The 17,350-nt window shown below is 37.0% G+C and overlaps 2 protein-coding genes across 8 annotated transcripts in view; one reads left to right on the top strand and one right to left on the bottom strand.

The window, feature by feature from the left end:
- The window catches only part of LOC307174951 (uncharacterized protein), a 592,470-nt gene that overhangs the window by 25,176 nt on the left and 549,944 nt on the right, over positions 1 to 17,350 (bottom strand). The gene's annotated exons all lie outside the window — the stretch shown is intronic.
- The window catches only part of PCDH15 (protocadherin related 15), a 1,372,333-nt gene that overhangs the window by 1,330,778 nt on the left and 24,205 nt on the right, over positions 1 to 17,350 (top strand). For all 7 annotated transcript variants that reach the window (XM_079899577.1, XM_079899579.1, XM_079899582.1 and 4 more), the window contains 2 exons: positions 13,389 to 13,607; positions 16,649 to 16,801. In XM_079899577.1, the coding sequence (XP_079755703.1) occupies positions 13,389 to 13,607; positions 16,649 to 16,801 (372 nt within the window). The remainder of the gene's footprint in view (positions 1 to 13,388; positions 13,608 to 16,648; positions 16,802 to 17,350) is intronic.

Genomic DNA, 17,350 nt, shown 5'->3' with positions numbered 1-17,350 from the left:
TAATTACATATTTTGTTTCACAAGGTTATGCGTATGTTGATGATTTTGGGATATGTGAATTGCTTAGATTTTCTACAATAAGTGTATATTACTTTTATTTTCCTTTTATTCTTCTTGTGGTTCTTTGAGCATCTTTAATCTGCATTTTTGGGGGGTTTTGTTGTTGCTGTTTTCATTTCTGGAATATTCATAGACAATATATATTCAAATATTTCTTATACCCTGTTTTTTCTTTACCTTTTCTGGGACTCCAATTAAAATTTTTTTTTCTCATAGCTTTTGGATGCTTGGTTCTTATTCCTCTCCCCTCCCCCAACATTCTTATCACTTTGTGGGTTTTTTTCAGCTAAAAGTACTATTTTGTTTTTTTATTTTTATTGTTTTAACTAATTTATTTTTTAACATCTTTATTGGAGTATAGTTGCTTTACAATGTTGTGCTAGTTTCTGCTGTATCACAAAGTGAATCAGCTATATGTATACATATCCCCTCCCTCTTGCACCTCCCTCCCGCCCACCCTATCCCACCCCTCTAGGTGGACACAAAGCACTGAGCTGATCCCCCTGTGCTATGCGGCTGCTTCCCACTAGCTATCTATCTTACATTTGGTAGTGTATATATCTCTGTGCCACTCTCTCACTTTGTCCCAGCTTATACTTCTCAATCCCCGTGTACTCAAGTCCATTCTCTACGTCTGCGTCTTTATTCTTGTCCTGTCCCTAGGTTCTTCAAAACTATTTTTTTTTAGATTCCATATATATGTATTATCATACGATACTTGTTTTCCTCTTTCTGGCTTACTTCACTCTGTATAACAGTCTCTAGGTCCTTCCACCTCACTACAGATAACTCAATTTCATTTCCTTTTATGGCTGAGTAATATTCCATTGTATATATGGGATACATATATACACATGTATGTATATATGTGCCGCATCTTCTTTATCCATTCATTTGTCGATTGACACTTAGGTTGCTTCCATGTCCTGGCTATTATAAATACAGCTGCAATGAACATTGTGGTACATGACTCTTTTTAAATTATGGTTTTCTCAGGCTATATGCCCAGTAGTGGGACTGCTGGCTCGTTTGGTAGTTCTATTTTTAGTTTTTTAAGGAACCTCCATACTGTTCTCCATAGTAGCTGTATCAATTTACATTCCCACCAACAGTGCAAGAGGCTTCTCTTTTCTCCACACACTCTCCAGCATTTATGTTTGTAGATTTTTTGATGATGGACATTCTGACCGGTGTGAGGTGATACCTCATTGTAGTTTTGATTTGCATTTCTCTAATGATTAGTGATGTTAACCATCCTTTCACGTGTTTGTTGACAATCTGTATATCTCCATTGGAGAAATGTCTGTTTAGGTCTTCTGCCCATTTTTGGATTGGGTTGTTTGTTTTTTGATATTGAGCTGCATGAGCTGCTTGTATATTTTGGAGATTAATCCTTTGTCTGTTGCTTCGTTTGCAAATATTTTCTCTCATTCTGAGGGTTGTCTTTTGGTCTTGTTTATGGTTTCCTTTGCTGTGCAAAAGCTTTTAAGTTTCATTAGGTCCCGTTTGTTTATTTTTGTTTTTATTTCCATTTCTCTAGGAGGTGGGTCAAAAAGGATCTTGCTGTGATTTATGTCATAGAGTGTTCTGCCTATGTTTTCCTCTAGGAGTTTTATGATGTCTGTCCTTAAATTTAGGTCTTTAATCCATTTTGAGTTTATTTTTGTGTATGGTGTTAGGGAATGTTCCATTCATTATTTTACATGTAGCTATCCAGTTTTCCTAGCACCACTTATTGAAGAGGCTGTCTTTTCTCCATTGTATATTCTTGCCTCCTTTATCAAAGATAAGGTGACCATATGTGCGTGGGTTGATCTCTCAGCTTTCTATCCTGTTCCATTGATCTATATTTCAGATTTCGTGCAAGTACCATACTGTCTTGATTACTGTAGCTTTGTAGTATAGTCTGAAGTCAGGGAGCCTGATTCCTCCAGCTCAGTTTTCTCCAGATTGCTTTGGCTATTCGGAGTCTTTTGTGTTTTCATACAAATTGTGAAATTTTTTGTTCTAGTTCTGTAAAAAATGTCATTGGTAGTTTGATAGGGATTGCACTGAACCTGTAGATTGCTTTGGGGAGTATAGTCATTTTCACAATGATGATACTTCCAATCCAAGAACATGGTATATCTCTCCATCTGTTTGTATTGTATTTGATTTCTTTCATCAGTGTCTTGTAGTTTTCTGCATACAGGTCTTTTGTCTCCTTACATAGGTTTATTCCTAGGTATTTTATTCTTTTTGTTGCATTGGTACATGGGAGTGTTTCTCCTTCATTTCTCTTTCAGAGTTTTCATCATTAGTGTATAGGAATGCAAAAGATTTCTGTGCATTAATTTTGCATGCTGCTAGTTTACCAAATTCATTGGTTAGCTCTAGTAGTTTTCTGTTAGAGTCTTTAGGATTCTTTATGTATAGTATCATGTCATCTGCAAAGAGTGAAAATTTTACTTCTTTTCTAATCTGGATTCCTTTTATTTCTTTCTCTTTTCTGATTACTGTTTGTAAAACTTCCAAAATAGTGGTGAGAGTGGGCAACCTTGTCTTGTTCCTTATCTTAGTGGAAATGGTTTCAGTTTTTCACCATTGAGAATGATGTTGGCTGTGGGTTTGTCATATATGGCCTTTATTATGTTGAGATAGCTTCCCTCTGTGCCTGTTTTCTGGAAGTTTTTATCTTAAATGGCTGTTGAATTTTGTTGAAAGCTTTTTCTGCATCTATTGAGATGATCATATGATTTTTATCTTTCAGTTTGTTAATATGGTGTATCACATTGATTGATTTGTGTATATTGAAGAATCCTTGCATTCCTGGAATAAACCCCACTTGATCATGGTGTATTATCCTTTTAATGTGCTGTTGGATTCTGTTTGCTAGCATTTTGTTGAGGATTTTTGCATCCATGCTCATCAGTGACATTGGCCTGTAGTTTTCTTCTTTGTGACATCTTTGGTTTTGGTATCAGGGTGATGTGACCTTGTAGAATGGGTTTGGGGGTGTTCTTCCCTCTGCTCTATTTTGAAGAGTTTGAGAGGCTTAGATGTTAGCTCTTCTCTAAATGTTTGATTGAATTCACCTGTGAAGCCATCTGGTCCTGGGCTTGTGTCTGTTGGAAGCTTTTTAATCACAGTTTCAATTTCATTGCTTGTGATTGTTCTGTTTATATTTTATATTTCTTCCTGGTTGAGTCTCCGGAAGGTTGTGCCTTTCTAAGAATTTGTCCATTTCTTCCAGGTTGTCCATTTTATTAGCATATTGTTGCTTGTAATAATCTCTCATGATCCTTTGCATTTCTGCAGTGTCAGTTGCTACTTCTCCCTTTTCATTGCTACTTCTATTGATTTGAGTCTTTTCCCTTTTTTTCTTGAAGAGTCTGGCTAATGCTTTATCAATTTTGTTTATCTTCTGAAAGAACCAGCTTTTAGTTTTATTGATCTTTTCTATCATTTCCTTCATTTCTTTTCATTTATTTCTGATCTAATCTTTATGATTTCTTTCCTTCTGCTAACTTTGGGGGTTTTTTTGTTCTTGTTTCTCTAATTGATTTAGGTGTAAGTTTAGGTTGTCTATTTGAGATTTTTCTTGTTTCTTGAGGTAGGATTGTATTGCTGTAAACTTCCCTCTTTGAACTGCTTTTGCTGCATCCCATAAGTTTTGGGTCATCATGTTTTCATTTTCATTTGTTTCTAGGTACTTTTTGATTTCCTCTTTGATTTCTTCAGTGATCTCTTGGCCATTTAGTCGTGTTACTTAGCCTCCATGTGTTTGTATTTTTTACAGATTTTTACCTATAATTGATATCTAGTCTCATAGTGTTGTGGTCAGAAAAGATACTTGATATGATTTCAATCATCTTAAATTTACCAAGGCTTGATTTGTGACCCAAGATATCTATCCTGGAGAATGTTCCATGAGCACTTGAGAAGAAAGTGTATTCTGTTGTTTTTGGATGGAGTGTCCTATAAATATCAATTAAGTCCATCTTGTTTAATGTATCATTTAAAGCTTATGTTTCCTTATTTTCATTTTGGATGATATGTCCATTGGTGAAAGTGGGGTGTTAAAGTCCCCTACTATGATTGTGTTACTGTCGATTTCCTCTTTTATGGTTGTTAGCATTTGCCTTATGTATTGAGGTGCTCCTATGTTGGGTGCATAAATACTTACAATTGTTATATTTTCTTCTTGGATTGATCCCTTCATCATTATGTAGTGTCCTTCTTTGTCTCTCCTAATAGTCTTTATTTTAAAGTCTATTTTGTCTGATACGAGAATTGCTACTCCAGCTTTCTTTTGATTTCCATTTGCATGGAATATCTTTTTCCATCCCCTCACTTCCAGTCTGTATGTGTCCCTAGGTATGAAGTGAGTCTCTTGTAGACGGCATATATATGGGTCTTGTTTTTGTATCTATTCAGCCAGTCTATGTCTTTTGCTTGGAGCGTTTAATCCATTTACATTTAAGGTAGCTATCAATATGTATGTTCCTATTACCATTTTCCTAATTGTTTTGGGTTTATTATTGTAGGTCTTTTCCTTCTCATGTGTTTCCTGCCTAGAGAAGTTCCTTTCGCATTTGTTGTAAAGCTGGTTTGGTGGTGTTGAATTCTCTTACCTTTGCTTGTCTGTAAAGGTTTTAATTTCTCCATCAAATCTGAATGAGATCCTTGCTGAGTATAGTAATCTTGGTTGTAGGTTTTTCCTTTTCATCTCTTTAAATGTGTCCTGCCTGTCCCTTCTGGCTTGCAGAGTTTCTGCTGAAAGATCAGCTCTTAACCTTATGGGGATTCCCTTGTGTGTTATTTTTTGTTTTTCCCTTGCTGCTTTTAATCTGTTTTCTTTGTATTTAATTTTTGATAGTTTGATTAATATGTGTGTTGTCATGTTTCTCCTTGGATTTATCCTTTATGGGACTCAATGCACTTCCTTTGCTTGACTATTTCCTTTCCATATTAGGGAAGTTTTCAACTATAATCTCTTCAAATATTTTCTCAGTCCCTTTTTTTTTCTCTTCTTCTTCTGGGACCCCTATTAATCGAATGTTGGTGCGTTTCCTGTTGTCCCAGAGGTCTTTGGGACTGTCCTCAATTCTTTTCATTCTTTTTTGTTTATTCTGCTCTGTGGTAGTTATTTCTACTATTTTATCTTCTGGGTCACTTATCTGTTCTTCTGCCTCAGTTATTCTGCTATTGATTGCTTCTAGAGAATTTTTAATTTCATTTATTGCATTGTTTATCGTTGTTTGTTTGCTCTTTAGTTCTTCTACTTCCTTGTTAAACGTTTCTTGTATTTTCTCCATTCTATTTCCAACATTTTGTATCATCTTTACTATCATTACTCTGAATTCTTTTTCAGGTAGACTGCCTATTTCCTCTTCTTTTGTTTGGTCTGGTGGATTTTTATCTTGCTCCTTCATCTGCTGCATGTTTCTCTGTCTTCTAATTTTGCTTAACCTCCTGTGTTTGGGGTCTCCTTTTCACAAGTTGCATGTTCGTAGTTCCCATTGTTTTAGTTGTCTGCCCGCAGTGGGTAAGTTTGGTTCGGTGTGTTGTGTAGGCTTCCTGGTGGAGGGGACTGGTGCCTGTGTTCTGGTGGATGAGGTTGGATATTGTCTCTCTGGTGGCGGGACTGCATCTGGTGGTGTGTTTGGGGGTGTCTGTGAACTTATTATGATTTTAGGGAGCCTCCCTGCTAATGCGTGGGGGTTTTGTTCCTGTCTTGCTAGTTGTTTGGCATAGGGTGTCCAGCACTGTAGCTGGCTGGTCATTGAGTGGAGCTATGTGTAAGTGTTGAGATGGAGATCTCTGGGAGATATTACATGATATTACATGGTGCCGGGAGGTCTCTTGTGGACAAGTGTCCTGAACCCGGCTCTCCTACCTCAGAGGCTCAGGCCTGACCCCAGGCCACAGCACCAAGACCCTGTCAGCCACATGACTTAGATGAAAAGGGAGGAAAGAAAAAGAAGGAAATAAAATAAAATAAATAAAATAAAATAGTTATTAAAATAAAAAATATTATTAAGAAATAAAAAAATAAGTAATAAAAAAAAGAAAGAAAGAAGAGAGCAACCAAACCAAAAAACAAATTCACCAATGATACCAAGCACTAAAAACTATACTAAAAAAAAAAACAAACGGACAGACCGAACCCTGGGACAAACGGTAAAAGCAAAGCTATACAGACCTAATGACAGAAAGAAGCATATACATACACACTCACAAAAAGAGAAAAAGGAAAATAAAATATATTTATATAACAAAAAGGAGGAAGAGAGCAACCAAATCAATAAACAAATCTACCAATTATAATAAGCTTTAAGTACTAAACTAAGATAAACATAAAAACAGAAACAAATTAGATGCAGAAAGGAAACCCCAAGTCTACATTTGCTCCCAAAGTCCACTGCCTCAATTTTGGGATGATTCGTTGTCTATTCAGGTATTCCACAGATGCAGGCACATCAAGCTGACTCTGGAGATTTAATCTGCTGCTCCTGAGGCTGCTGGGAGAGATTTCCCTTTCTCTTCTTTATTCTCACAGCTCCCAGGGGCTCAGCTTTGGATTTGGCCCCGCCTCTGCGTGTAGGTCGCCTGAGGGCATCTGTTCCCCACCCAGACAGGACGGGGTTAAAGCAGCAGCAGCTGATTCGGGGGCTCTGGCTCACTCTGGATGGGGGGAGGGAGGGGTACGGAATGTGGTGCGAGCCTGTGGTGGCAGATGCCAGCGTGACATTGCACCAGCCTGAGGCGCTCTCTGTGTTCTCCCAGGGAAGATGTCCCTGGATCACAGGACCCTGGCAGTGGCGGGCTACACAGGCTCCCGGGAGGGGAGGTGTGGATAGTGACCTGTGCTTGCACACAGGCTTCTTGGTGGCGGCAGCAGCAGCCTTAGCGTCTCATGCCCATCTCTGGGGTCCGCACTGATAGCCGCAGCTTGCCCCCATCTCTGCAGCTCATTTAGGCGGTGCTCTGAATCCCCCCTCCTCGCGCACCCTAAAACAATGGTTCCTTGCCTCTTAGGGAGTTTCAGACTTTTTCCCGGACTCCCTCCCAGCTATCTGTGGTGCAGTAGCCCCTTCAGGCTGTGTTCACACAGCCAACCCCAGTCCTCTCCCTGGGGTCTAACCTCTGAAGCCGAGCCTCAGTTCCCAGCCCCTGCCCATCCTGGCAGGTGAGCAGACAAGCCTCTCAGGCTGGTGAGTGCTGGTCGGCACCGATCCTCTGTGAAGGAATCTCTCCGCTTTGCCCTCTGCACCATTGTTGCTGCGCTCTCCTCTGTGGCTCCAAAGCTTCGCCCCCCGGCCATCCCCCATCTCCACCAGTAAAGGGCTTTCCTAGTTTGTGGAAACTTTTCCTCCTTCACAGCTCCCTCCCAGAGGTGCAGGTCCCGCCCATACCTATTCTTTTGTCTCTGTTTTTTCTTTTGCCCTACCCAGGTACCTGGGGATTTTCTTGCCTTTTGGGAAGTCTGAGGTCTTCTGCCAACATTCAGTAGGTGTTCTGTAGGAGTTGTTCCACATGTAGATGTATTTTTGATGTATTTGTGGGGAGGAAGGTGAGCTCTACATCTTACTCCCCTGCCATGTTGAAGGTCCCTCCCTCTTTGTGTTTTAGTTTGAATAAATTCTGCTGCCCTGTTTTCAAGTTCACTGATTCGTCTATGTTAGCCTATTGATAAGCTCATTGAAGGAATTCTTCATCTTCATATCTTTTTAAAAAATTCTTGCATTTCCATTTGGTTCTTACAGTTTCTACCACTTTACTGAGTTTCTCCATCATTTTAGGCATGTTTTCTGCGTTACTACTAGATCCTGTAAAATATTAATCAGAGTTGTATCAAAGTCCCTATGTGACAGTTCCAATATCTGGGTTACCTCTGTGTCTGGTCTATTGCTTTCTTTATCTTTCAGCAGTTCCTGAATGCCTGTGACACAGAAAGGGTTTCTCTCCATTCTCTTAACTCTCCCGATGTAGTAAATGGCTCTTGCTTATTGCTTGGTTCTACTCTAAGGGTGAGAATGAGACAATGAGAGGTTGGGGGATTCTGTTTTCCTTGTCTAGCCGGTGTGCCTAGGATTTGGGGTGGGGCTTTCTCAGCTTTTCTTCCATGCCTTCCCATGGCATCCATACTCTGCTTCATATTTGTGGAGGTTCTTGGGTGTAAGAGAGTTCCCTGCCCCTCCCCAACCAGTAGTAGACCTCTACTTTGCAGGGTCTTAGGCCCAAGAGAGCTCCTTCTCCTCCCCCAGATGGGGTGGATTTTGCTCATAGCTCTTCTCCAGAAGCAGTGGACCTTTACTTGAGCCTTAGGGATGGGAGTACTTCCTCCCTCTCTCTATATATGGCTCTTGCTTTATGTGAGATACAGGTCCAGAAAATTGCAGAGCACCCCAGCCTTAGCTGCCTATATCCCTGCACTATGAAGAGGATTTCTCTGGTCCCTGCCCTGTACCCAATCTATCTTATGGTGGGCCATGGAAAAGAGTTTGCGAGTGAGTGCAAACCCCCACTTGTGTTTGTGGGTCACTTATTCTATCTAACCTTACATGCTGATACACACTTAGCTTTTAAGCATTTATTAAAAATTTAGCTGGTTTGTTTTATTTGAATTTATGGTACCTACTTGTGGCTTGTTCTGAGAAAGGTCTCATCCCACTGTTGGAGGAAACTGTCACTCTTTGGAATTTGGTTTTATGCTTGCAAAAAAATTTATGATTTTAATGCTATTTGACTTCCCCTTCATTAGGGTGGGTGCCACATTCTCTTAAGGCTTTCTGCCTTCTGAGCAGAAACAGACCATACTATTTTAAAGCAAAACTTAATTAAATTTAAAAATGAGCAAATACAGTTTTAGCTTGTACACTTAATAGTCCAGTCTGCTTAAAATTAGTCTGTCCAGATAGTAAATGAGATATAAAGAAGAAGGAGAGAAAGCTGATATATTCTACAAACTGCATTTAAAAGTACAGTGTTAAAGGGCTTCCCTGGTGGCGCAGTGGTTGGGAGTCCGCCTGCCAATGCCCTGGTCTGGGAGGATCCCGTGTGCCGTGGAGCGGCTAGGCCCGTGAGCTATGGCCGTTGGGCCTGCATGTCCGGAGCCTGTGCTCCGCAACGGGAGAGGCCGCAGCGGTGAGAGGCCTGCGTACCGCAAAAAAAAAAAAAAAAAAGTACAATGTTAAAAAATACTTTAAAATAAATCTAACTACCAACTTCTGATAAAACTTCTTTCAACTTACTAAGTCCAGAAAAAAAATTCAATATACTGAAAATCCAAATAATTGGAAAACTAAATGTTAGAATTTAGTTAAAATAATTGTGGAACTGTATAGAGGAAATAGTGGTCCACCCTTGATTTGTTTTATTAAGAACAACCTTATCCAAGTGGAATGAATGTGGGCAGATATGTTAACCATTGCCAATTCTGTAAACCTGTTTCAGAGACGCACATTATTTACTGACAAAGGAAATAGGCAGTTGCCCCTCCACTGTTTAGGTGTGTGCTTTTGTGAAGTACAGAATACATTCTCCTGCTCACCCTCCCCTTTATTTCTACATCCATATGTACATTGAAACACTGAAATCCTCAAGGTAAAATGCAGAGTGGTCTGTAGTTATACATTGTACTTTGAAAGTTGTGTTCAAGTGAATGGAGCCAGGGATACCTGTTTGCATGTGCTCCATCAGTTGGGTGAATCAGAAGACATGGAATTGGCTTAGGAATTTACCTCATGTCAGGAAAACAGAGCAGTAATTAATTAATCTTGGCTAAATACTAGGAAGGGGTCTGTTCACCTCACCCTTAGACTTGAAAAGCATTTTAACCAGCAGCTAAGTAGACTATGGATGAGAATAAAGAGAAAATCACATTTCTTTATTGATATTGAATCTGACAGCTTTATCTCCTTTCTAAATAAGTAAGGTGAAAAATGGGATCAGTAATAAATACTGAAAAACAAAATAAAAGAAATAACACCCTGATGACTCAGAGGTAGACTATATCTCTGGAAATAATTCTCTTACAGAAACCACTAGAAAACAGTTTAATATTTTCTGTAGAAAATAAGACCGTATAAGACAAATGGTGTATGTGTTTTGCATGCCCTGAATCCTTACCTGCTTCTGGTAAAAAATGCTCCACAAAAGAATAGTGAGGATTGACCTTCTCCAAATGGTGGTGGGCTTTTTGTTTTGTTTTGTTTTGATTTTAGCCATGTGGCATGTAGGATCTTCGTTCCCTGACCAGGGATTGAACGCATGCCCCCTGCAGTGGAAGTGCGGTGTCTTACCACTGGACCACTAGGGAAGTCCCTGGTGGTGGGCTTTGATGAAGTGCTTTCCCCTCAGGCCATTTGGAGTATGCCTTTCCTCTGCTCACATGGAGTAGGTGTGGGTTAGTGCACATTCACGAGAAGGTCAATTAGATTTCATCTCAAGGATTTACATGGATGTTAGGAGACAGTAGAGCTCTTAGTCCTGAAATCAGAAAAAGTATAAAACAAAAGCCTGAAGTTTCTTGGGGCTAATTTTTCGATCTTAGGAAGAAATTCTCCTAAAATCCATTGACTATCTGGATTCAACCTTGCCTAGAATGAAAAAGCATCTGAAAAATAAACTGGCAAAATGAAGTATACACATAAGAAGTTCACAGCATATTATAGAAAAGAAAAAAATAATCATAACAGAAGTCAGAATATATTTAGAGGACAATCAAGATACAACCTGATAATTGCATGTATCTCTGAGGTAAAAATGTAATTAAAATATTTCATTACATTACAGGTGAAATGAATGAAAATGTTGTCATATGTCCTCGAAAAGTACCTGAGTATGTTTTAAAACTATTGAAACAAAAAAAAAAAAGACTTAATCGTAAAGGAATAAAAATTAGATAAGCCTTATACATCCCACCTGCATGATGAAATGCCAAAAATCAATGGGATCAAATCCACAATATTTTAAGGAAAATGTTATGACTTAAGAATGTTGGCCTAGGCAAGTTGTTTTGCATATATACAGCAAAAAAGAAAGATATTCTAGATCAGTTATGGATTCAAAAGCTATCAACTCTTCTAGTAAACAATTACTTACGATCACCGAAATTGAGAAATAAAACAAAATGAAGATCTAAATAATGGAGTTATTGTAGCGTAAAAAGACTAATAAATCTTCCTTTAGGTGGTTTGGATATCAAATAGAATCCAGTAGGAATCCAATAGAATTGTGATCCGTGGATACACATGATAGGAATAAATTTTCCCTGCAATTAATGATCTTCCTCTGCTTCTGATCCTTCCCAGTTTCTAATGATACAGTTCTTGCGACATAACTCTTATCTGTACTTCATTTGGAATTTCTTACTTTATCTGATAAACAATTCAAACAAAGTGTTTTACAATTCTATTCCAATCTAGAACTTAGAACAATGGGTAAAACTTTATTATACTTCTTAATGTATCTGAAAATGGCCTGGAAAAATTGATATAAAAAGTATATTTTCATCTCCAAAAGCATATTCGTAAAAAAACAAGGAAAGCATCCTAACTGCCTTAAGTTATAGCATGAAAACTTAAATGAAAAACTGTGTAGCTTTAAAACTAAAATTGAGTTACTTGAGCCATTAGGTTTCCTAAATTGGAAGATTAATAAACTATCCAGTGGAATTCATATCTGATATCAAGCATCTCCTTGTTTTTTTCTCTATGGAAGCTATGAACAGTGTGTTTAACTAGATTTAAAGTCATCATGATCACTTGGAAAATTAGAATAAAAAGTATTCAAAGGGATGAAATAGCCTGTAAAATGCACAAGCATAGCATTCTTTGGTTACCATTTGATGGTGAAACTTGGGGCCATTTAAATCTTTTCTTTCACATTTCTTTGTATTTTCCACATCTTCAGCATAAGTATGGTATTTTATATTAAGACATGTATTTCTAAAATATTTTCACTTTGTGTATGCTGTGTAGTTACAAGTATATAAAAATGTTTATTAATAGCAAAAAAAAAAAAAAAAGATTAGACTTGAGTACACCAAAATATTAGCAGTAGTAATCTTTGTATTGTGGGCATTTGAGTAATTTTGCCTTTTGAACTATTTTGTGTTTTTCAATTTTCTATAGCTTTCTAATTTTCTATACCTTTATAGATAAAAGTCTTAAAAATTAAAAAAAATACCTAAGACATATTGCGACTTTGTGGTTTTAAGAACATAATTGTTGCTTCAGTATTATAGGATTTGTAAAGGATCATTTAAGTGTTTCTGCGGAATTTTGAAAAAAAAATGCCTGCTAATTACAGCATAAAATATGTAAAAAAAATTGTTCAGTCTAATAGAATTAAGTAACAATTATTCCTTAATTCTCCTCCCCAACACAATGCTCATAGTTGGAATTGCATTATTTAGAGAAAGGGTTTGCAAGAACTACTAGATTAAATTGACCACCAATTCCTGTCATCCTGACTACACTGATTTACTACCTGCATCATTTATTTAGTTTTCTCTTTCCAGGAAGAAAAAACTTTTAATTTGTTCACTCCTAGCCCATAAAGGTATTTTGGTTTGAGATTTGAGAGTGTCAGTATTTAAGGTGGTGTGTTGAAACACAAAGATACACTATGAAGGCTTGGGTTGGTATCTCAGATTTCCCTAACTGTGTAGCTTTGTGGTCTGCAGGAAGTCAGTATTAAGGTTCTGTTTTACAGGACTGCTTTGAGAACCGAAGGATATATAATGCAGGAATATATTTTTAAACTATACTAAATAATTTAGAATATTATATTTTATCCCACCCGAATAACTTAAAGTAAATAATCTCAACATAGTGATATAAATTTCAATGACATTGGTAATTATTTTCCCCCAGTCTGTAAGTGTATTAAGTAAGGGTCATTGTTATTAGTATCTTTGATATGTGAATATAGAGGCGTTACTCTTTTTTATTGGTCTTGCTTTTTATATATGCTTTTCTTATTCATAATAAGACTTCTGACTCAGCTTATGTTATAATTAAAGAAAATATTAAAAGGTATCACAAAAAATATTTTGTTTAAAAAAAAGCCTTTCGGGCTCCCCTGCTGGCGCAGTAGTTGGGGAGTCTGCCTGCCGATGCAGGGGATGCGGGTTCGTGCCCCGGTCCGGGAGGATCCCACATGCCGCGGAGCGGCTGGGCCCGTGAGCCATGGCCGCTGGGCCTGCGCGTCCGGAGCCTGTGCTCCGCGATGGGAGAGGCCGCGGCAGTGAGAGGCCTGCGTACCGCAAAAAATAAATAAATAAATAAATAAAAGCCTTTCTCTGTTAACATCATTACTTTTACTGTTTAACAATAAAGATTTTTAGATGGCAAACTCCTCGATATCAATAAAGACTTTCAGCCGTATTACGGGGAAGGAGGACGCATTCTGGAGATCCGGCCTCCAGCGGCAGTAACCAGCATTAAGAAGCGAGGAGAAAGTCTAGGCTACACAGAAGGGGCCTTGCTGGCTCTGGCCTTCATCATCATCCTCTGCTGTATTCCTGCCGTCTTGGTGGTTTTGGTCAGCTACAGACAGTAAGTATTCATACATGCTGAACATGGAGAGTTCCTCAAGAAGGCATTATCAAAAAACTATCTCTGCTAAAATGGCTTTGTAGCTGTAAAATATTAAGGCTGCAGCCATTTTGGGAGTGCTGTATTTTTCTTGTACCAAATGACCTTCCTTTAAGGGAAAGCAATACAAACTTTCAAAACATTTGTCACATTGCTCAGTGTTCCTGTGCTCTTAAATATTCTTATCTGCTAGGAATATTAGGTTACCTCCTGTAGCTTTGTTTATGCTCTTCATCAGGTTAAGAGCCTTGCAGGAAAGGTATGAGGTATCCTGGGGCAAAGGCAGTGAAATGTCATATAGAGATAACCCAGTTCCAAAGGAAGGTCTGTAACCTAAATACATTGTCATGCTAGGTTTTTATCCGTATTGTTAAATTTACCTCTATGCAGATGATTACAGTGTTTGAAAAAATCATTTAAAAATCGTAGCACACAATATGTAATTTTCCATATGGTTTCTTCTTTCCTGGCTAGCCTTGCTAGAGCCTATACTGTAACATCTAACAGTGTATTTTGGCAGTAGAGGCCTTACATTTCTCTGGTTCCTACAGGCAAATACATCCATTTAAAATATCTATATTTTTCTTGTTTAGGCTCTTCAAAGTAGTCAAGTAAATTTTTCCTAATTTAAACATCTATATTTAAAATAGTCTAGCGAGCTATTCTTTATTTGACACTAGGAATGAGGACCCTTTGTGATACAGGGCTGTACTTTAAGTATATCCCTATTGATGATGATTGGTGAAAAAATTGTGGAATAGGTTAAGAAGAGAGGTAACCCTGAAGGTGCCACAAAATGAAAGTAAATGACAGACAGGAATCATAAGTCATATAAATTACTTGACATAAAAAACAGTAAGAAATAATGGTAGAACAGCTACTCACCATTTAAAATAAAAGGAAAGGACTGAAAAAGTCCTTATATATTCTTAAACTGTTATCTTTGTTGTGTAACACTGAGAATTTTCTTTAGAATTAAATAAGATAAGGTAATTCCAACCTGAAAGTTAAAAAGTACCCTCTATATGAAGATACTATAGGAATATTTTCCTTCACAAAACTAATGTGAAGTTGCAAATATAACATTTAGGTTGATATATTGGAGTTCAACGTGTGTTAATAAATCAGTTGATATGCCAAATCTAAAGCCTATGCACAAACTTAATAACAAATTTTTAGATTAAGCTATCAATCCAATATTAATTTTCATGTTAAATTTAGTCTGTATTACAGTTTTTCTTTTTCATTCAAATATTTCTCAAAGGAGCTTTATTATATCCTGCTAGCATTAAAATCAGTGAGAAAACTTCATATATTTGGCAGACAATGCAGTGATCAAAACTGAAGCACCCTGGATGTTATGTTAAATGGTCTGAATTTTAACAAAAAATTAAGATGCTTAATATTTAAACATTGTAAAGATGCATTATTTAATCTTTTTAGTTCAGTAATCAGCCTAACACTCTATGAATGAATTTTGGTAACTCTTTTTTATAGAGTAACAGAAGTAAACATGTTTCAAAGTAAAATTCTAATATTTTAAAACCTAACTTTTGTACATTTGTATTCTGCTTATAAATAGATTAGAATGAATGGTTATTCTTTAATACTAAGATGTGTCTTTGAAATTTGTTATGCGTGGAAAACTAGGAGGCACATGTGAAAAAAAATGTCATAAATTCATTACCCAGGAGTGGCACCTTCCAATTCTAGCTTCAGCTTCAAAGTGAGGCCAAGAGTATAATCAGGGATTGCTGCTTGACTCCATTCTTTTAATATTGTTCAAGTGTAGTAAACCAAAAAACTAATTATAAAGATCATATCATCTTTAATATTCCATTTCTCTATCAGCGTTGAAATTCACATATGCATGTTTTAATCCAGTTTTTTTATTCCATTGTTAATTTCTTTGTTTTCCTGCAATGAATGTTTTAACATCTTGTAGGACTGACAGTGGTCACCATTTTCACTTTCTGAATTGAAATACATAGTTCCCCTACTATGTCATTAAGTCTGTGTCATTATGAGTTTAACCAGTAAATTATTCATAATTTAGATTAAATCAAATGTTAAAATATTATGAATGCAGTATTTCTCATGTAGCTTTCTCTTTTTTTTATTCATTGCTTCCCAAACAGGTTTAAAGTGTAAGTATAATTACCAATATTTTGCATATGATTTTATGTGATATAAAAAGAAAAAAAAAGAGATAACGCTGATAAGGTAGGCAGCCTGCCCTGAACCATGTATTATTTGTCTATTTTGTGTTTGTATTTGAGCTACTTTTTAGTTCAAATTCCTTTGTGGTTTTGTATATATAGAATTGAGCTAGTTTTAGACAATTGGATACAAGCGGAAGAAATGTGAAAAAGACAGTTTGCCCTTATAGCCTCCATCCACCCTTTGGGATCTTGATTTTGAGGCAAGAGTTAACAATCAGGACCCAAGAAAGTCAAAAAAGAGCAGCTTACCTCCAATGCAAGAATCACAGGCATTCCTAGGAATTCAAAGGAAATAAAAGCTAACCAAATCTCCCTCCTAAATGTGTACATCTACACAGCCCCTGTAAACTAATGTCAAAAATGTTTTAAATCATTTTTAAATAACTTTTCTTTAAATAGATGGAAGGAAAATTATGTATCTTCTATATGCCTCACGTTATGAAAGAGATCATTAAACAACTACCAATTATCAATCACATTTTTTATAAATATTTTGCCTTCTCCCTTTAATGTTATCATTTAACTTAATTTGCAAATTTTTCTACTGAATTCTACCTGTTTTTCAAGGTGTAAATATTTTAAAGAACTAAGGAGAAGGGTTTATACATAAAAGATACTCTGTGGGGATGCTTTTGTAATTTTATCAGTTAATAAGTTCAAATATTTGTGTAAAAATGTTTGAGTTCCTCTGATAACTGGACTTTATTATTGAAAGGTAGCCTATTGATAAGTATATGATTTCTAAAATGAGTTTTACAAAACATCCTTACTTTACCGAAGGCGCCAAGCTGAGTGCACCAAGACAGCCCGAATGCAATCCACCCTAGCTGCAGTGAAACCTGCAGCGCCTGCCCCTGCACCAGTGGCCGCGCCCCCGCCGCCCCCGCCGCCTCCAGGGGCGCATCTCTATGAAGAAGTGGGGGACAGCACGACGTAAGTAGACCTTTCAGGGGCTTTTAGAAGTGGGTTTTGATGGATGCTGTGTGGTGAGTATTTAATTTCAACTTGATGTGGAAGTACCGTTTACAGCCTGCTTTATTACATTATTTCAAACAGAAAATTGTTAAGATGAAAACCTAAGAAAAGTTAAATTGAAAAGTAATAACCAAGAAACAAAAGATCATTAAAAAAACTGAGTAACAGGAAAGAAGTATTCAATTTGAGGAGACATTTGCAGATGAATAGCTTGAGTATCATATTTAATTTCTAAACCTTCAGAATCAGGCATTTTCCCCCAAATTAAAAATTAATTCTGAAGATATATTTTCTCATAAAAAATGAGGAAGATAAAGCACAATCGTAAAATAGTAATTCCTGATTTGGTATCAGAAGCCAACTCCTGTTTGGTAAGAAAAAAACAATTCTGTGGTCTAAAATAATAGACTTTTCTAAGATACTACTTTAAGATGTTATACAATAGAATAATTAAAATCTGAATGAAAATAAAGAATTAATATTAAATATCTAACCACTTAGGAATAT

Source organism: Stenella coeruleoalba (genome assembly GCF_951394435.1).
Source record: "Stenella coeruleoalba genome assembly, chromosome: 16".
Taxonomy (NCBI): domain Eukaryota; kingdom Metazoa; phylum Chordata; class Mammalia; order Artiodactyla; family Delphinidae; genus Stenella; species Stenella coeruleoalba.
The sequence above is the reverse complement of the archived record's forward strand: the minus strand, read 5'-3'. Positions and strand labels throughout refer to the sequence as shown.